This window comes from Carassius gibelio, chromosome A19 (genome assembly GCF_023724105.1).
Source record: "Carassius gibelio isolate Cgi1373 ecotype wild population from Czech Republic chromosome A19, carGib1.2-hapl.c, whole genome shotgun sequence".
NCBI classification, from domain to species: domain Eukaryota; kingdom Metazoa; phylum Chordata; class Actinopteri; order Cypriniformes; family Cyprinidae; genus Carassius; species Carassius gibelio.
In genome coordinates, this window is record NC_068389.1 from 24,877,429 (window position 1) to 24,899,558 (window position 22,130).

A 22,130-nucleotide genomic window follows, 5' to 3' on the forward strand; every position below is an offset into this window, starting at 1 on the left:
AGTAGATATGGGTGATGAGTTCATTCAGACACTCCACCTGCGTATATGAAAGTGTTTAACTTGCATAATTATTTGTCTCATGTGTATATGTGGTAGATTAATTTAGAAAGGAAATTTTAAAAGACAAAAAAAAAAAAAAAAAAAAAACTGGTCAGTTTCATCACTATTGTGAAGTACATCAGGGACAGCACATTTCTATGTTTGGAGAGGGGACTAGGGACAGTCCTGGCTTATTTAGTGTCCAAAACAAGATACAACATGACTAAACGGGGAAACTCTCTTTAATGACTTAGTTTTTAAAGCAATTGTAAGATTTCAAGTAGTGCAGTGGGATAATATACCAGAGTCAAACTCCACCTTGAGCTTATTGTTCTTGTAATTAAAAAGAGACTGAAATCGCCCACAACGCTCTCTCTCTCTCTCTCTGTCTCTCTCTCTCTATATATATATATATATATATATATATATATATTTTTTTTTATTATTATTATTATTTTTTTGATTCCAAAAGAGAAGTTTTGACTTACTGTCCCATAAAAAAAAAAAAGCACAAACATTTCTGTGAAAGACGCAAACTCAATTAGACTGACCAAATTGAGACATCACATGCAAATGAATGATTTTTACCTAAAAATTGCGCATTTATTTTACTTAGGATATTGATTAAAAATCCACTTGACTGTAATGTCAGGGAGCACACAAGGGGAACAACACATTTGAGGTCAAGTATTTTAAATGCATAGTTACAGCATCTCTCTCTCTGTAACGTTCTGACCCTTTCACTAGGACTAGGTGACATTGTTTAAAAATTGATTTTCATTTTGTCCTTTTCTGTAATTTCCTTTAAACCAATCTTGCTCTTTTCACTTGAAATAACAGTCTGTGCTTCTTCCCATCTTCTCTCATTGTGCTGCCCTAACTTCACCCCAGACACCCAGAAAATCATATAAAACACTGCACTAGCCTGAGAATATCTCAATGAAGCCACTATCCGTGGGTAATGCTTCTGTCAACCACTGGAAGGCAGTTTTGTTCAAATTATTTCACTCTGTTGCAAAGATGTTTAGTCATCTTCAAGGGTGGACTTAACCATTAGGCAAAGGTTGGCGACCGCCGTGGGCCCTGAAAAGCCAAGTGCCCCCTTAAATGTTTTTCATACACGAGATACACATTAAGCTCAGACACACAAACAGTTGCGTTTATTACCACGACAAAAATATGCGTATATGCATTGAACCTGCTGCTTGTGTATCACCAGTTTTGTATTATACTGTATGTTTGTTGTTTTAAATGCTGCTTACTCATTTATGAAAAGGACCCAAATTATTTTTTTGGTTGAAAAGCCTATAATCCTTGGGTGTGTAAATGCATACTTTCCTTTTCACGTTTTTTTTTTTGTTTCATTTAAATTTTAAAATGAAATTAAATGTATTTTATATAAATTTGATATTTTTCCACACTTTTCTCATTCTCACTAATTCATGTTTTTATATGAATTAATCTGAACGGAACCGACTGTCTTCAGAAAGGTTTTCATGGTATTTATATTTTATCTGATAACGTAGCTTTTGAGCGCAGAACTGCTTTGTTTACTGCTATATTTCTGATGTTCCAGAGGCGCCTCCTACTGGCTGAGAATGAATGTGCATTTTCAATAATCCCATCTGCAATTTTCGAAGAAAAAAAAAAGGTTTAAAGGCTCAAATGTGAGGTTAATCAATTTATAATTTACTTTGTTTTTGTGAAAACCTACATTTCAACTGTAAATCAATTGCTATTTCTTCGTCTACAACATGAAAGAAAGCCATTGATAAAGGAACATGAAAACTGTCAAAACACTGGACTCAACTTTGGGGCACCATTGAGCATCACAACAACAACAAAAACACCTCAGGTTGATCCAGGTAAATATGTGCAAAAGTATAGGGCCTCATTTCTATATTTTGCCTGGGGCCCCCATATTTACTAAATCCGCCCCTGGTCATCTTATCATTTCCCTTTAGCTGCCCTTATTTAATTCATAACCAAATGTCAGGTATACTTGAGAATATGAGTGGGAATGATTTAACATCATTAAATAAAAATAAAAGTCGTGTTTGTATGCAAACTCTCAGGAGCAAATAAAATAATTACTTTAATATTGTACAATTAAATATTTTTGGTTTATGCTATATACAGTATTGGTTATGTGGAGTGTGCTTTTGGACCAATAAGATTTCACTATGGGCGGTGCTCCATGGCAGGACTTCTTAAGGATTGGTTGTTGGAAAGGATAAAAGGATAGAATATAATTTTACAGGAGAACGTAAAAAAAAAAAAAAAAAAGTAAAATACTGTCTTAATTTCTAGATGCAGCATAGAAATGAAAATGATCAATGAAATTCATTGCATGTCATGGTTACAGGTTAGTATACAAATCCATAACTTACATTGCAAAATTGTTCCAAAGTATAACAGAATAAGATAGAGAGAGAGAGAGAGAGAGAGAGAGAGAGAGAGAGAGAGAAAACCTAAGTAGTTTATAAGCTAACAGAAACAAACAAGGGTAAAAGTCACAGTTTGAATCACTGATTTATTCCAAACATGTGTCTATATAGTTAACGAAAGAGGGCAACAGTCCTCCTACATAACCCCACAGTTTTATTGGAATATGAATAACAATATAATCTGTATCATTTGCCTTATTTTTTTTTTTACTGTGGGTGTGATTCTTCAAGCACTGGTATAGAAATCTTTGAAAATTAATGAGAAATAAAAAAATCACCTTTAATTAAAAGGAAAAAAAAGATTTTCACATTTGTGTCTCTCTTTGACACACACACACACACACTCATTCTCACACACAATCATAAAGCACCAAAATATGAATGATATAGTGCTGCAGATTCTACACAGGGCTGCTATGTTTACACTTTGGACATACAGTAAATGGATAACTGCGTCTCACAAGCACCCAGACAGCAACTTCCAGTGCACTTCAACAAACCATTCATGATACAGGCTCATTTTGTTCGGTCATGAAAAGCATCATTAACCGTCTTCTCACATAAACCGATAAATGTCCCTTCAGATGCAAAAAGGCTTTTCTGTCTCATCTTATTGTTGTTGTCACTGTTTCTCCATGTTCTTGAGAATTGCAAAATACTGAGGGAAAGCTGGTTAAAGTCAACATGAAATCGAAACAGATCCTATTTAGTTTCTTTACACACATTCCTGGTCTTACTGTGAACAATTCCCCAGTGCATGTTAGGGAAAATGCTAAAAATTGTAACTTTCTTGTTTAGTTGACATCTTCGAGGTTAATAATAACCAACTGCCAATTTGGCATTAATATAGAGTACTGTATTAAGTACAGTAATGCAGCCTATTTAAAATCTTGCCAATAATGAGCTCAGTAATTCAATGATGGTTAACAATAATAGAATGGAGGTTATGGCAAAAATAGCAAACAAGTGTTGATTTGGAAAGCAGTGTTACCAATGGGATTTGCTGAGACGGTCTAAAGGGTGAATCTTACTGTACACTCCATAATCCAATGACATTCAGGTCTGGAACACACACTTTTGGAGTTTTTCATCCCGTCCTACATTCCCCTGCTTGAATATCCTGTTTTGACTGGAAAGGTGTCACGTTATGGAAGTAATCTGGGTTTTTAATGCCTTTCATGTTTATTTTAACCTTTAACAGTTGGTGTTTAAAATGAGAGACGGAAACCAAGTGAGTAATCTTAGAGGTTGAAGAAGAGGAAAACCAATTCCTGACCACAAAACCTCCCCAAAAAATCTATATACTTTCTCCTCCGAGAAATTAACAATAGGGAAAAACAGGTATAGTCTTTTTTTAAACTGAAAGAATTAAATCAAAGAAAAGCTAGAAAGGAAAACAAGCAAGAGACATTCAGGCATAAAAATGAATAGTAACCCCAAAAAGAACGAAGAAATAAAATAAAATGAATTTGCGTTTCAGTTCAATGTGCACATTTTAGGTGCAGACTCCTCCGGACTCTCACAGAAGCGTAGTCCCCCATTAAAAAGCATGAAGAAGATCCACACTTCTATGCAAAACGAATAGCTGCCCTCATAGTTTTCCTCCACCTTTCCCTTCATGACATGTTGCATAGCGTACTCTCACAGGATATGCATTACATAGTCTCAACAGCATGCCAAATCTCACTGGCCTTCTGAGCACTTCCGCAAGATGTGGTGTTAAAACCAGACACTTGTACAACAAGCGGTTGGCTGAATCATCTCGCTCTCACTCAGTGTAATTTTGCATCCAAAAATGGCCTTTATTTGCAGTATCCCACAGGTCACTTTGACTGAAGGCGTGGGCAGAGTGTTTCCGTCTGTCCTCCAGCACTCATTTACATTACATTTTCGTCCCGACAAAAAGTTTCCTTACTCTTGTTCTCAGTCCTGCTGGCAGAGGAGATCAGTGGAGGGAGTTTTAGTGGGCGGCAGCGGCCTTGGAGGGGGTGTGGGTTTGGCCCTGCGTGGGCTGTCTGAGCCTCCTCCCTCGCTGTCAGTGTTTGTATTAGAGGCGGAGGTGGGCGGCGGTGGCAAACGAGGGAGAGAGGACGTGGCGGAGGCCAGTGGTGAGATGCGTGAGCAAGACGACGTAGAGCGGAGGCTCTGGATCCGTCGGCACTCCTGGCACACCCTCACGTGTGTGCAGCCGCGGGGCACCGCCGTGGAGACCAGAGCGGGTGTGCTACCGGGGACACTGGCGCCGAGAGGGTCCTCCAGCAATCGCTGGGGGCCAGGGCCCATTTCTGCAGCGCCCCCACCAAGTCCCGGCCCTGCTGCGGCGCCAGTTAACGGTCCTGTCCCACTGTAGAGTTTGCCGTTGCTGAGACGCATCTCCCGCACGAGGCGCATTTGACGAGGAGCTCCTAAAGTGAGACGGGCCGGGTGCCGGAGGATGCCCTGGGACGAGAGGGGTCGCCGGCGCCGCAACCGTGAGTTCTTTTTACAGGAGATAACGTCTCTGAATTCAGTCATCATTTCCTGACATACCGACACCTTAGCGAGGACCAGAGAGGAACAGAGCGGAAAGAGTCAGGAAGGACATATATAAGCAGAAAAGACAAAAAGTGAAAGCAGAACATCATTTTCTGTGTGCATCACTATTCGCATCTCATACGGAACCCTTCATTGCGCCCAACAATATTTGAAGGCCCAATAACAGCTGCTCATTATTTACTTGATAATATAATAAAATATATTAAAATGCCCATGGAATTATAAGGTTAATAATTTACATGTCTTCCAGTTCTATATTAAAATTAGGTGACATCATATTTCCTGGTATTTCAACAAAAATTAATTCTGGTTCTTCAAAGAGGGGTTTAGTTTAGTTGTTTCAGCTTATTTTAATGATTTATTTTATGTCTTATAAATCATTTTGAGTCATCTTGAGGCCCCCTTGGAAGTTTTCTGAGGCCCCATAGTGATTTGGTAGAAAGCGACTTACAATGCATTCAAGATACATATTATATCAGTAAAGTGTTTGCTGTTGCTAATGGCATGCTTTACCACTTGATCTACAGAAAAAAAATCTGCATTGAAGAACGTTTTCATAGTAAAGTCTTCAATTCAAGAACTAAGTCTTTATTTTTTCCATCTGTCTAGTTGCATCAGCAAACAACAAAAATAGTTTCCTTTCCTTTTTCTTTCTCAACTTCAGTCTTAAAAAAATACAATTTTCTATTTAATTGAATTAACATACTAAAAATGGTTTATACTGTAATAGCATTCATGCATACTCCAAACAACTTGTCCCCCTTTTTTCATCCAAAGCAACTTATATGCATTTCGGGGAATCAAACCCATGACCTTGCTGCTGCTAAAGCCATGTTCACTGTTTGACCTGCAGAAATACGAGCGGCAAACTGACTGAGAGCTATGGAAAAGTTACATCACAAACACAGATGGCGTAACTGGGTGGTGTTGTGACCTACTCGTGAGTGTCTGTGGTTTCGGACGGGGCAGGAGTGAGGGCGTACCTCATCTGTCTCGGCTGAGCGGCGCGTGGACCACACAAACTCCATAATGGCTACAAAAACAGCTATTATGAGTCCACATATCAGCACAACAAATATCCCGCCGATATTCTCCATACCTAGACCTGAAGGAAAAACAAAGAAATGTGAGCAACACACAGAAACGTCCTTCCATCCATACACACACACACACACACTGGATCTGAATAGAGATCTGCATTCCCGCAGGATTCCAGAGGGATCCTATTAAACTATAATTCAGAGGTGTAGGTGTGTGCAGGCGCTATTCCTTAGAGTTATCAGTGGAAGCATGACGCCAGGTGGTTTGAGAAGTGCAATTTTTTATTTCTCTTTAAAAATAAATAAATAATTGTCTGAAATTATATTTTTCCAATGAACTGATTAAAATAATAGTAGTAATAATGAGGGAATGAGACCTAAAATTTGCAGGACTGTGTGGGAAGAATGTCAGTAGCCACTGGCCTGGGAGTATAAAAGGAAGGAGAAATATCTTTAAAGAAGAAGAAGAATTTCTTTTTGATTTTACACAATAATCAACTTTCATTCTGTGTTGGGTCACCATTAAAATTTTAATCTTGAAGCAACAACAGCTGAGAACAGACAGGGATTGTCACCGTCTCTTAACCAGGATTCAAGTGGTTTAGTTGCCAGTGATCAATTAATTCACTTACAAAGAAACACTCATTTAAAAAACTGTGAGAAAAAATAAGTGGAAACCCAGAATAACTCTGGGTTTAGCAGTACTGAATCACAAAAAATGAAGCTCATATTATTTGACATTTTCTTGCAGACCTGTAAATAACCCTGAGAGACTGTAAATGTCACTTTCTGATGAATCTACAAGCTTTGCGAACCACTCTAGAGAAATTACAATGACACGCATGTGTGTTCATGCCTGTGCACCAAATAGCTACCATTTCCCTCCAAACCACATGATTCTACAACAAACAGAATGCAAATGTCACCAGACCACATAAATAAACACTCACAGTATTAGCAGAACTAAATTAAAAAATTAATTTATGCATTTAGCAGACGCTTTTATCCAAAGTGACTTACAGTGCATTCAGGCTATAAATTTTTACCTATCATGTGTTCCCGGGGGAATCAAACCCCCAACCTTGCGCTTGATAAGCGCAATGCTTACCAATTGAGCTACATGAACACTGAGAAGCAACTGTTATTTGAATCAGATTGATGTAGTATATCTTATATACATCATTAATTACATCATTTATTACATCATTATAAAAATATAGAGAGCGACAGGAAATCAAATCCACACTGCCAATATTTGTGTGTTTTGAGTAAAACTTCTTTTTTTATATATATATAAAAAAAAATAGATGTTAATTTGAAGAGCAGGATATATTTAGGCAGGCTAGGGAAGGCTGCTGCAGGTAAACAAATCACACCATGCAGACACTACATAGAGAATTCCCACACTTTATGACCAATGGATTTCTATTATCCATGTTTGTTTCTAAAAATCATTTTGACATTGCACTCACAAAAAGTCTTTACAACCAAATGGAAACTTCGGAAATGACCGTATCCTTGACATTTTAAGGCTTTAATTATTTCCAAGAGGAATCCAGGACCGTTAATCTCACTCACCTTTGGCTCGGTGGTCTTCTTCTTTAGGACACTTTCCACCCTCCCACCATCGACGCTTTAGGATTTCTAATCTGTTGTTCTCTTGCAGCTGCAGTATGCCTAATGTAATCTCATCTCTGAATGGTGAACCTGCAAGAGAGAGAATGAAATTGGCTAGTTTAGCTGGTCAGTCAACTGCACTCCCAGGGTTAACAGCTGACAAGTGTCCAAAACCTATCTATAACCTTATGATTCGAGTTACAGAGAGGTTAGATTAGCACTGATACACAAAAAGTAAACAGTTTAGCAAATAACACATGCATAACACGTTTATAAGAAATGAGCCAAACCAGTGTTGTCCTCTTAGCATTCTGGTTTAATGTGTCAGATTACATATGCTAACTGCTAAGACATGATAAGTATGTCTTAAGTCAACTAATGTTGTGCAAATGAGTTAAATTAGCCAGTGTCAGAATCAAAATGAATGTTATGATAGGTTAATCCAAATTATTTAACTTGTTAGAATAACATCAGCCTTCATTAAACATTACTGTATCACAGCTTATCATGTCACGCTAATGACGATGTGATGTGGAAGGATGTGTTCATCAAATTAAAAGATGTTAATTCAAATTAAGCACTGCAGATATGCACTGGAATGGATCCGCTGTCACTGAATATTACTTTATTTTTCATTCAAAGGCTGGGAAAATGAAGTACCTTACAGATGCACATCTTCGGACCCTAGCATAGTACTCTCAATACATTTATTAAATGAGTCAATATCACTTACATTAAGCCCTGTGTTTAAAATTGCAATTTTCTCATGTCATGTAAACTTAGAAATATGCAAGCTTTTAAAAAACTTTTGCTTTTGTACCAACCCCTTTAGAAAAAACCTGCCTGTGGCATTGCTTCTTGCATGTTTCACACTACTTTCAAAAGTGAGCTGTCCAGTGAGTGGTGCTGAAAGCATGTTCAGATTTATCCTAAAAGTTTGCTGAAGCAACCATGCCATTTTAGCATGCTTCTGCAAGTCTTTGAGCTGTTTTACGGTGTCGTGTATCACAGGACTCATACCCAACTGCTCTCCGTCAATTAACCAGGTGAGCTAGCAAGCAATATGGTAACATGGTAAATCTTGCAAAAAAAATGATAGGCTTACAAATCGTGCAATATAGTAAATGTGTTTTGAGGTCAACTAATATTGTGCAAGGCTATTTTTAATTGATAATCTGCCCCTGTAATAATAATTTGTGAGAAAAGAATACAAATTGTTGGTGTTTTCCGCCACTAGTGATAATTTCAGATGTAATTGGCAGTGGATTGTTATTTATAGTTAAGTGTTTTAGTAAGTAGAGGCACGTTTTTCCAACAAGATTATGTCATTGCTAACCTTATTGTTTTATATCTTATATAATTAGTTGCAAATACGTATGTTTGTTAACAAGAAAAAAGCTGGAATTTAAAACACCATGGTTTTGAAAGGTCACCCACTGGATATTGCATTGCTTGGTTGTAATTACATTCTAAGCTTGTCGTCTCAGGTTATAAGGAATTTCTTTCACCTTCCAGTACTGACATTTTTTGAGAAGTTTAAATATTTGTTGTTTTATTCGAAAATGATCCCACTGAACTTCACTATTGAACCTGACTATTCATCACAAAAGCATATCCTGGACATTAAACATGAAAAGGTATTCACAAACAACTTTACTACAATAATGCTATGAACTTTTTGACTGAAATAGATATTCTATTTAGATTATTATTCTATCTATCTATCTATCTATCTATCTATCTATCTATCTATCTATCTATCTATCTATCTATCTATCTATCTATCTATCTATCTATCTATCTATCTATCCATTTATCCATTCATCCACCCACCTAGATTTAATATCTAATATGAACTAAAATAAATGAATTTACCAATATATTCAAATTAATATTATACAACATTAATAAATACTTATTTTTTTTTTTCATAGTTTATATAGCTAATCTTTAACAAACTGATCCTAATTGTGAGGCATTATAGAAGGAAGACATTCGTACTGTACGGGTGTGAAATAATAATCAACTAGTCACTTTCATGTTTTACAGTCTGACCCAGTCTGAGGACACTGTGGTGACACCGTCTGCACTCCAGGTTGCTATGGAAGCAGATGGGGGGTGTCCATGGTGACCAGCTTCTTCATGAATGAGAGGATGAGAGGGTTTTATCACTTGGCAGCAGAACTTTGGACGGTGACCTGAAGAGATGAGTTCATACGGGGAGGAGGGAATTAATGTTTGAGCTCCTGGAAGACATTCTATGACCTGGAGGTAGTCTTTGAAGACGGATGCTGCTCCTGGGCACTCATTTCAAATCTAGATACGAGATCATGCGATTACAAGTGTATGGTGATATTTTGGAGGAGGGTTTAGGCTAGTGGTCATGAGGTTGTTGGACTGATCTTCCTGGAAGGCAGAAGATCAAAAACAGCAAGCAGCACTTCCAGTTTGCTCACCACATCTATTCACCAAGTTCACCACTGAGGTTTGTGAGTATTCATAAGCATTCCTGCTTCATACTTATACTCTCATAATCTTATCTGCTAAAACAAGATTATCCTCATTACTACTTCTCAACATTTTGGAGCCATCATTTCGTTTAAAGGGATCAAAAACCAAAGTTTTTTTTTTTTCATGCATAATGGGAGTCAGTGAAAAAAAATGAAAATGAGAAATGTTGCCTTTGCAACCACCTGAGTTTAACTAAGTTTAATTTGAAGTACTTTAATTGCTTAAACTGAAATGAATATAAATTAAACTAAAAAGATATACAGAAATATAATATAATATAATATAATATAATATAATATAATATAATATAATATAATATAATATAATATATAATATAATAATATTATATAATAAACATAAAATCACATAACATTTTTTAAAACTTAAAACTGAAATTTAAATAAAAACTGAAAATATAAAAAGAAAAGTTCATTCAAAATAATTCTATAAAATATATAAATAATGCTAAAATAACAGTGTTGGTTGTGCACTGCTCATGTATTTTATTGCTTTATTGCTTGCAGTGTTTTCAATTTCTGTCCAATTAGATTTTCCACCATTTTAAATCCTTCTACAGGTTTCATCAGATTTCATCAGAAAAGCCACAGAGCATGTCAGTAAAGAGCTATTAAAAGGTTTCTGATATACACTGTTCAAGTGTAACACGTCAAAGACATGAAACAATTCTTGACAAATCTTAAGAGACATGAAACTTGGTGTTACTGGCAAGAGCATTTGGTGACTAGTCAAATGCCAAACATGAACAGGGGCTCACTTTAGGCAAAACTTTTGCATGCTGTCATGAGGTTAAAAAAGCATAAACAAAAAAAGTATTTTACTAATGATAGATTCAATTTTTTATAATCTAGATTATAAATCTTGGACACATATTTTAAGCACTTCTCTATTTTCTTACAAATGCCAAATGTAGCAGGTGGGGATCCAATACAGGATAAAAAGCAATACAAGTAACTGATTAACTGTACAGACAACAGTAGAAACAAAGACATTTTGCATTTAAGAAATTTGCTGATCCGATTTTAAAAGAATGCTAAAAAAAAAAAATCTAACAGATTAGCTTGGGGAATTGGAGCAGCAGGCCTGCTGTGTGAAATCACCACATGATGCCAATAACACTTTTTCGGCCTATTTCACGTTCACAGCTGGATGGAAGCTTCTTAAATTTTGACCTGACAAGCCCCTTTGCACTCAAGCCCTTCAACATTTCCAGTGCATACAGTGGCTCAATAGAGTCCACTTACTCACCCTGCCCAATTATTTGAGATTAAGACCCCACGTTTTCTCTTTTCCAGCCTTTTCTTTCTGTAACACCCACTAGCAAGTATTAAAGTGCTCAATGCAAAACACATACGCCATAAATTGTTCCTCTTCTCTCCCTCATATCTCTGTCTGTCAAAGAATAATTGCTGAAAATGTCAAATGTCAAAGACAAAGTCAGAATTGCTATTTATCAAGGGTGGTGGAAAGTGGCAAGCCATCTATCCAGGAGAAGAATTACAGAGAAATGTGCAAAATCAGAGCGTGAAGAGATGCTATCATTGTCACAGCGGCTTTCTTGTCTGCGTGATGTTCTCTGAGCCATTATAATGTTTATTTCTGTCAGAACTAAAACACTATTTGACTTTTGGACTTTTTATGCAGAGGGATAATGGAGAGAGAACAAAAGATATTGTTGAATATAAGAAAAAAACTAAGAAGAAACAACAAAATAATCATCAAAGTGTCACACAGTAAATTCTGGGAATGTCAATTTATGTTTTTCTCACTATAAATTAAACAATGGGTCTCATTCATGAAACACGAGCAGAACGAATTTTTGTGTAAATCGCGTGTAAAGTGGTTCTGGCGTAAATTTTTGGATTCATTAAAACGTTTGTATTTTCCAAATGTTAGTTGGTATGAAAGAAATCTACACCTGCTCCCAGCCATGCGTAAATAGTGTGTTTAACGTCTCAACGTTATGCTCATTAAAATGGCTGCATTTTAATTCATAATCGGGTACATATTTATACAGCATTTTGAAAAAAATATTATATATAGTCTAATAATAACATACGGTTTTTCTTTTCACTTCTGGGTCTGTTCGATTAAAGGCGGGCGTACATGGTGCGATTTTTGCTTTTTATTTTACGAGTTCGCATGCAATATTTTTCAATGGTGTGGAAATCGCGTATTCTCGTATGGTCGCGGCTCGTATCATTTGCGATGAATTACGAGCCGAGCAGAGTGGCTTACGAGCACTTCCCGACCTCCCGATCATTTTTAAACATGTCTAAAAAGTTTGTGAGCTATCGGTTTGAATTCGTGCCATTTGTGCGGTTGAACAATCCGATTTGTTGATTAATCTGAAGTTGACCAATCACGAACTAGGAAAACCACAGAAGAAGAAATACGAAGACGGCAGCCGAAGTGTGTCAGGAACAGCGAGCGCTGTATGATGTTTCTAGCAACGTATTCCAATGCCTTCTCTCTCTCTCTCCCTCTCTCGCTCACACACGCATATGTAGTTTACAGGGACTCTCCATAAACGTAACGGTATTCTATACTGTATATCCCAATACACTACCTCTATCCATCACGAAAAATGCATGTTTAAAATTTCTATTAAACACCGTATAGTATTTTTTAAAGCCATTTGGTTTACGAGGGCACAGTAATTGTCCTCACAAACCATGTTTACATTTTAATACCCATTTCAGATATTTATAAACCATTTACAAGAACACACACACAGGGTAACCAAACGTCCCGGTTTCCTATTGCTGAAAAATAACCTGTACGTGTAGGAAATAGTCATGGCTCGTATCAATATTTTATTTGCAGTTATGAGAGAGGGAGAGCAGTGATATTAGGCGCGTTCCACTTGAAGCACCGCTGCACGCACAGAATGATCACCTGTGCGTGCAACGCTGCTTCAAGCCGAACGCGTCTATCAACTTCGTGCGATTGCTTCTGGAATTCGCAGGTTGTAAAATCGTGTCGTATATCATCTCGTCCGTACGATTTTCAGATAAACTCACTCGTGCCGTGTGCGTGGACATACGATCTTCCGACCATCCGAATTCGCACGGTGTACGCCCGCCTTTAACAGATGAAACTCCATTAACAGCATCTGTTAATATGCTGCCAAGCTTCTTTTTTTAGGACCTGATACGCCACTATATACGCTTGAAAATAAAACGTGGCGTTTTGAATTAACTTCTGATAATAAAACTTCAATTTCTGCAGCTGAGAATTTTTTTTTCTGTCGCTTTTGAGAAGACATGTTGAAATCATTAGTTTAGTTCGATTACATTTATTCACCATATAGTAAGGAAAACTACTTTTAACCAATGGACAGGTTTTTACAGTAGCATTTTTACAGTAGTCTTTAAAAGTTGCCAGCCACCGCCAGCATTTTTGATGATTTTCACTAAAATTAAATGGTCCCAAGAATATTTATGTTTATGTTTCATTCTAGCTTCAAGCTTATTTTTTTTCATTGACACTTTAATAAAGGGAAGTTTTATAAAAAAAATAAAAAAATAAAACATTTTTAGCAAAAAGCAGAGAAAATCTAAATTTTATCAAATGCCACATCTGGATCATATATTATAGGATGGTCAAAGCAAAGATGCAGTATATCGACTCCATCAACACCCATCAACAACACCCAAACAAGCCATTTCACTCGGTAACATTAGGCAGTTTTCCATTCTATGCTGTTTATTGTTTATGATCGCATTGTTTTTCATATGCATATGCATACATACGAGATCGCTCACTTCTGCATCTTCCTCACATGTTTTTGATTCAGATGCAGATTCTGGACTCACTACCACACGTATAACAGCATGTTCACGATCATGTCATTTTTAAACCGTTTAATGAAGTTTTTTCATTTTCCCTGACCAAGCAAACCCCTTTTCATTTACATTTATGCATTTTAGCAGACACTTTAATCCAAAGTAACTTACAGTGCATTCAGGCTGTGATGTTTTTTACCAGTATGTGTGTTCCCTGGGAATTGAACCCATGACCTTTTGCGCTGCTAACGCAATGCTCTACCACTGAGCCACAGGAACTCCTTTACAAAAACACCTTTCTCCATTGAGGCCTATTCAATAGAATCATTTATTCAAAGAACCTCAGAGTTTCTTCTTCTTTCTGAGATAAAGTTCAAAATAAGAAATCAAAAGATTTAAGTCAAAAATAATTCCACCATTTATTTTCCGCTTTTACAGCTTAGGTTAATGATGACTGGCTTTCTTCAGATACTGCATTAAAGACCTCATGCTCATGCTGGACACTCAACAGTATTTCTACTTCTATAAGAAGCTTCAAATCAGGCTTCAGTTTCTCTTAAACCTTTCCATCCCACCTGAAGCCTTTCTCTCCCTTTATTTCTTTGTCACGTCCCATTCCTCTCTACTCACCCAGAGGCATGCCGATGCCGTAGCCCTTGGTGTCCAACAGGCCTCCAATCTGTGTGAGGTTGCAGTTGAGGCGTCGGTGGTACTCATTCATGGTGCTTTCCAGAAGAAAGGCGTACCTGGAGTTTAAAACCCGTGCTATGCCCTCCTCCGTGCTCTTGACGAACACGCTGGGCTGCTTGGAGTACATGTAATTCCACATGCGCTGGTACGTCTGGTAGCGCGAGTTCTGAGTAGGTTTGTCATCAGCGATGACAAAGAGGCGAAAAATCAAAGATGAAATCATATTTGCAGTGACACAGTGAAAGGTGAATGAATAAAGAGACATTTTATTGACAGACATTGAGATTGAACTAAATTAAGGTAACAGATTGAAAGAAAGTGAACGTGTAAGGCAAAGAAAGATGAATAATGCATAATTAATGCAATAGGGGAAGTGAACTTGGCCACCAGTGTGAATATAGATGTGGCTGTGAGTCACTAGGCCAGTTGCTTACTGCCATAAACAGGACATGATGCATTAACATCAGTCCAATCACATGCACAGACTAGTCTATTAGTTTTACCTCAATTAAAGGATTTGTTTTGACTATTTGTGCATCACATGACTTTATCTGTGCTTATGTGGTGCATATGGAGCATTTCGGTTTGGCTTTTGAATTTTCAGCCCATATTTTATATTAATAACATGAGGTCAACACTGACCCGCAGACTAGTTAACTACTTTTCTAGGCAAATGAATACAATTAGTAGTTGAGAAAGCTGTATTGTGAACGGATTTATGAGCATGTAAATATTACTTATATATTATTCATAATAAATATTATTAAATAAAATGGATATTATTATTATTATTATTATTATTATTATTATTATTATAAGCATTGGTATTTATTAGTAGCAACAAATTAGTAATACAAATGTTAAAACATTTTAATATTTAAACTACCATTCAAAGGTTTGAACAGTAATTTTTTTTTTTCTTTTTTTAATTAAGAAATGAAATCTTTTATTCAGCAAGGACCAGGGGCGGATTCAGCCACCCCACTTGGCAGCAACGAATTAAAGGTTATGGGCAAATTGAAAATTTACGAGCGCGAATCTTCCGTGATTCGTGATCCCGCTCCGAACTCCCGAACTGACTCAAATGATTCGCGATCCCGCTCTGAACTCCCAAACTGGCTCAAATGATTCGCGATCCCCTTAATTGACTCAAATGATTCGCAATACCACTCCGAACTCCCGAACTGATTCAAATTATTTGCGATCGCCAAACTGACTCAAATGATTCGCGAACCCGCTTTGAACTCCCTAACTGACTCAAATGATTCGCGATCCCGCTCCGAACTCCCGAGCTGATTCAAATGATTCGCGTTCCCGCAAACTCCCGAACTGACTCAAATGATTCGCAATCCCGCTACGAACTCCCGAACTGATTCAAATGATTTGCGATCCCCAAACTGACTCGAATGATTCGGGAACCCGCTCCGAACTCCCGAACTGACTCAAATGATTTGCGATCCCGCAACGAACTCCCGAACTGACTCAAATGATTTGCGATCCCGCAACGAACTCCCAAACTGACTCAAATGATTTGCGATCCCATAAATGACTCAAATGATTCGCGATCCCGCTACGAACTCCCGAACTGATTCAAATGATTCACGATCCCCAAACTGACTCAAATGATTCGCGATCCCGCTCCGAACTCCCGAACTGACCCAATCTGCCTAGGGCACCAACTCCCAGAGGGGGCACCATCCCAGTTGCTCCAAAAAAAAAAAAAAAACTTCCTCCATTCACATCCGCGCTCGGGACCGCTGGCACCTCATGTTTGCGGCTGAATTTTCATAATTGATGGATGAATCCAATCCATGAAGAGAAAGGAAAACTACACATTAAAAAAAATGGCTTGACGTTGGACGAGTCTCAAATTTAGGGACCTTCTCTAAAGTTACATGTGATATTGGTTTACACTTTTCTAACATCAGTAGCATTTGAGGAGAATGACTTATAGTCATAAAAACAACTGTAATTGTTCATGTAGGTGTCAGCTATAATGCACAATTGAATTAAATGTTTGATATTTATTAAAATAATCTGTAAATCATATGTAAATTATGCTACTCTTTCACATGGGCTCAAACGCAAATTTAAAGCTGAATAGCATTTGAAAAGAAAGACTTGCAGTCATAAAACAATTGTAATGTGCTCATTTAGGTGTCAGCTACAATGCAAACCTTATACATTTTTAATATATATTAAAATAAAGTATAAATCATTTAGGTAAATATGAGGCCTGTTTATCACTTTCAGGCACAATCCTGTGAAAGTCTTTTTTTTTCAGGTTCCCTTATGAAAATTACTCATTGTTTTAACAATAACACCACAAATCATTGCTTTTGTAGCCATGGTAACTGCAAATTAACCATGGTTTTGTTGCTTCAAATAATAATTGACAAAGTATTAATATACTGTGATATTTTTTTGTTGTTGTTGTTGCTATAAAAATAGACCTAAGCCATCAATAGCCTTTGAAATGACTTAAAATGCATTATATAAAAACTAATGAAGCAATAATGATTGGTCAATAATAACACTGTTAAAATACATAATGTAGGCAAATACAAAATAAACAATTTATGTACATGTTATTACAAATGCCATGTGATTGCTGCTGTTACACTTACAGGACGATCAAATCCTTGTTTAGGCTACTGACCAAAATTTAATTTAAATATTCACAAAATCTTTAATTTTTGGACACCTTTTTGCTATAGATGACACAGTCTTTATAATTTCTTCAACAAAAAACATGCACATCACAACCCTTACAAAAATAAACCATGGTTTTATCATAGTAAAACTGCTTAATTTCCTTTTGCATGATTTCTGAATCCTTGAGACTATAAAATAAATTAGAGTCATAATAAAGTTATAGCCACAGGTAAATGTCGAGAGCTACAATTGTGATTTGTAAATAATACAATTTATTCATTTAGTTTTTTATTTGATTAAAGTTCTTTTTTCACCCCTATAGTAGGTGTTTTTTTCATCATCATATTTGAGGAAGTGGGACACAACAATACAATCCTGCTCAGGGCACCCATTTGGCCAGCAGCGGCCGTCAAAGTGTTGTTATACACGTCTCTGGGAATGTGTGCTCTACTACACACACACACTGAAGCATGCGTGGTGTTTTCAGCTCTTCACTATATTAACACATGATGTAGACTACACATGTGCACGTCAGCGCGCTATGAGAGGATTTCACCATTTCATTTGATAAAACTATCATCATTCATTCGTATCGTATACACAGACTGACAGAAACGGCAATGTCTTTATGACAACCTGTCAAAATAAAATCTCGGTATGACTTGAAGAAATTTGAACAGAAATATAGTACTATTGCACAGTAGAGTATGCTATACTTCAAGTAGGCCTAATAGCTAATAATAATAGTTTATTAATAAACACACAGAAACTCTGTCTACAACTCACCAAAATAAAAGTCGAAAAACTCGAAGAAATTATGTAAGAAATTGCACAGTAAAATATAGCCTACTTTAAAAAAGATATACTAAAACATTATTTTTAAGGAATATCACACAAGTTTTCATAGAAGTTTTAATTTAAGCTTGCCAAAACAATAAAACCGTATTTTTCAAAAACAATTTCTAAAAGTACTTTTGTATTTGTGCCTATAATGTTTATTTATTTATTATTATTGTCAGCTAATAAAACCTATGCTTCAGGGACCATATTCATATAACATCTAAGGCTAAATTTAGCTCTTGACTGGTTGAGTTAGATGATGATTAACACTAAACAGTAGAAAATCAGTTGAGTCTCCCCAGCTGGAAATGTCATTGGCTGTTAAAATCTTGTGTTTCTTATAATAAATTGACATATTGCTAACACTGAATCTTTTATAATGCTCTTAATGACATTTTGATGCATACTGTATGCATTAGTGAGTGTGGAGGTGCTTATGGGGTATGTTCACTTATTCCTTAAAAGAACTGATTCAAATGCAAGACATTGATTGCATGAGATTAAGTTTGTAAATGACAGCCTGTGCACTTTTGTAGTGTGCACATATATTTATCATCAAACTGTGATAACTGTGACTAAATTCAGTATATATACGTCTGCCATATGTTGCCACCCCTCAAAAATTCCTGCCCCCTTCTCGTCACCCCATCAATATTTTTCTAGATCCGCCCCTGGCAAGGATGCATTAAATCAATCAAAAAGATCAACAAAAGATTTCTATTTCAAACAAAGGTTGTTCTGTTTAGCTTTCTATTGATAAAGTAATCTAGAAAAAGTTCTCATGGCTTCCAAAAATATTAAGTAGCACAACTGTTTTAAGCATTGATATTAATACGAAATGTCATAGATGTCCAGATCAGCATATTAGAAAGATTTCTGAAGGATCATGTGACCCTGAAGACTGGAGTAATGATGCTGAAAATTCAGCTTTGTACTATAAGAATAAATTACATCTTAAAATATATTAAAATAGAAAATAGTTATTATATATTATAATATTATTACTGTTTTTACCGTATTTTTGATTTAATAAATGCATTAGTGAGCATTTCAAAAACAAATCTTATACAGATCCCACAGTTTTAAATGGTAGCATATAAATATTGTCAATATTATTAATATAAAACTGAATATTAACATTATTAAATATTCATATATGCAGGCATTGGTGCACGTGTATAATTTTGTGAATGAACGCTGTTTCAGTTCTGTCGTAATCTGATGCTTTTAGTGAATTTCAGCCGGCACTATTCCAACTGCTGCCATTAACAGGAAGTGATGCATTGTGACATGGTAGGCCAGTGAAACAAATCACACACACATAAACATGATTTCACACAAACAAGCACATACGTACCATGAAGAAGGTCATAGTACTTCCTCCGTGAATAGTCCCATACTGGATGTTTGTCTGATCGGCCAAGTCGTCAGCAGATTCGATTGGCACCTCCATCCTCTGGACCGTCAAAAAAGCTGCAAGGTTCGCCGTGTAGGAGGAAATGATGATCAGTGTGAATGCCCACCTGATTCAAACACACAGGAACACATGGTTGTTTCTTATCAGAAACTTGAGCATATACATACATACTGCAAGAGACATATGTTTGCATTAGACACATCCGTGTGCAGATATGCTGACACATACAAACATCATTCAATGAAACACGAAAAACACAGCTATGTGCACCTGGAGTCTAAATTAACATTATTGAATATTCATACAGTACATGCAGGCACTGGAGCATATGTATAAATTTGTGAATGAACAGTCTGTTGTGAATATTGACCCTTATCTTTAATTATTTTTTTCTTTCCCATATATATATATTTGTACTACATATCCCACAATTCCAAGTAGACTACAATACCCATGCAAGTGCACTACATTACCCATACACTTCCTGGTCAAGGTCTATAAGTAGACCTCACTTCCTTTCATTGTTTCTCTTCCTTTGGTAAGGTGTGGGTGTTTGAATGGACACCCAACCATGTCCTTTGAGTCCTTTCCTTAAGATGCGTTAAGTAAGTTTGTTTGCCAATTTATTGTTTGGATCGAGTATATATATGTATTTGTTGATGAACTGAGTTGATTTATTTTATTCTACTGTTTGTAGTGACTTAAGACCATCTTGTACATCCTGTACATCTTGTACATGTTGCCCATCCAGTTCATCCTGTCCATCCCCATGTTATGGGAATTGTCTATGAATAATCATCTTGAACTTAAAATAAAAGAGAGCAAAGGACTGGTATCTCTCCGGTGTTTTAATCAGACACACCATCAAGTTTCTACACCTCCGATGAACTTTGGATATATTAACATCTGATATCCTACACAGTCTAACGATCTAAACTAGCTTGGACCAGATAGAAAACAAGCCATGCTCTTAGTCTTGTGCACAAATCATCTGTGTGATATTACAACACACACACCTTTTTTTTCAAAAAGGAATATTTTGGAATATTAGAGAATAAAGAAGAGAATAGTCTTTAAACTGTCACTTTTGATCACATTGATGCATCCTGCTGTATAAAGTATTGATTTCTTTAGAAAAAAAAAAGAATGCATTCTTTGTGGTTATGAATGCTGATTTATGCTAAGTAGGAATTTCCAGTAGGTAGTTGGAGAGCCCTTCCCAACACAAGCATGGAGCTCTTCATCGTGATAAATCATGGCCAGATGAAAGAAAACTCCTGAGGTCCTCAGAGAAAGAGCTTTCACGAGACTGCAGATGCATTCGGAAATTAAAGAGACTGGCTTGCAAAAAAAACACAAACAGACAGATTAGTTACTTGTCATTTAATAAAAGCTCTTTATCAAAATTGAAAGTGCATCAATTGCAGACACACGTCCCCCAGAGCATCATGGAGTCGCAGCGGAGACAGACGCCAGCTCTCTCTGCTTTCTGGGTCACCCCTGTGTGGGATTAGAGTTGCATCTATTGTGTTTATTCACAACACAGATGATTAAACGTCCGGCTTCCGCTGATCGAATCATTTCAATTTCATTCTTACTCTTCCTAAACGTGGTTTTTCAACTTAAATGACCTCAACAGCAAGGCACAGGACAGAAACTGAAGAGATGGAACAGAAGACAGCTTGACTTGATAGCAAAAAGAGCTAAATGAACAGAGGTACATGATGAGGTGGGAGACTAATCTAGAAATACACAATGTACAGTATTGGGCACACAAAACAATAGAGCTGTAGTCAAGTCCGGCTTTGTCGAGTCCAAGTCAAGTCCAAGTCCAGGACTAGTCGAGACCGAGTCAAGACCGAGTCCAAAGAGGTTCGAGTCCAAGTCAAGTCCAAGTCCAAATGTTTCGAGTCCAAGTCCAAGACCGAGTCCAAATGAAAGAAAAAGGGTCCTCTTCAAGACCACATACTTAACTACTGATAATGTTTGTGATGAGAGAGAAAGCATATCTCCTATTCTAAGAAAATCATTTTACATTACTATTTGTAATGATCAAAAAGCATGTGCAAAGTAACAACTCTGTAGGACAGGGGTCTCCAAACTACATCCTGGATGGCCAATGTCCTGAAAAGTTTAGCTCCAACTGGCCTTAAAACACCTGGAAGATTAATGTGTCTAGTAAGAGCTTGATTAAGTTCAAGTGTGTATAATTAGGGTTAAAGCTAACAGGGGCGTTAAACAAGATCCTGGGCCCTATGCATAGGCAGTCCTGATGGGCCCCCATGGCCCCCTCCCATGAAAATATCCAGGTAAAAAATGTATATTTCAGATTCATACTTTTCAAGGGCCCTCTCTTCCTTTGGGGCCTTGTTAATGAGTACTGGTTTTACCCCCAGTCCGACCCTGGGAAATAAACTTGGATAAACAAACAAAGTTTGGAACTGTAAGGTCAAATAATTTGTATGTACTTTATTTTTTGTTGACATTATATCTGTGGTCAAAAATGTATATGACTATGCCTAATTGGCACAGT

The 22,130-nt window shown here is 36.8% G+C and overlaps 1 protein-coding gene across 3 annotated transcripts in view; it reads right to left on the bottom strand.

Moving 5' to 3' along the window:
• Nucleotides 1-2,558: 2,558 nt before the first annotated feature.
• LOC127934861 (glutamate receptor ionotropic, kainate 5-like) overlaps nucleotides 2,559-22,130 on the bottom strand; it is a 79,555-nt gene continuing 59,983 nt past the window's right edge. For 2 of the 3 annotated variants that reach the window (XM_052532389.1, XM_052532388.1), the window contains exons 19-23: nucleotides 19,538-19,703; nucleotides 14,626-14,851; nucleotides 7,640-7,768; nucleotides 5,960-6,126; nucleotides 2,559-5,021 (exon numbers count right to left, since the gene is read on the bottom strand). In XM_052532389.1, the coding sequence (XP_052388349.1) occupies nucleotides 4,410-5,021; nucleotides 5,960-6,126; nucleotides 7,640-7,768; nucleotides 14,626-14,851; nucleotides 19,538-19,703 (1,300 nt within the window). In that variant the 3' untranslated portion in view covers nucleotides 2,559-4,409. The remainder of the gene's footprint in view (nucleotides 5,022-5,959; nucleotides 6,127-7,639; nucleotides 7,769-14,625; nucleotides 14,852-19,537; nucleotides 19,704-22,130) is intronic. The other variant, XM_052532390.1, reaches the window with a different exon arrangement.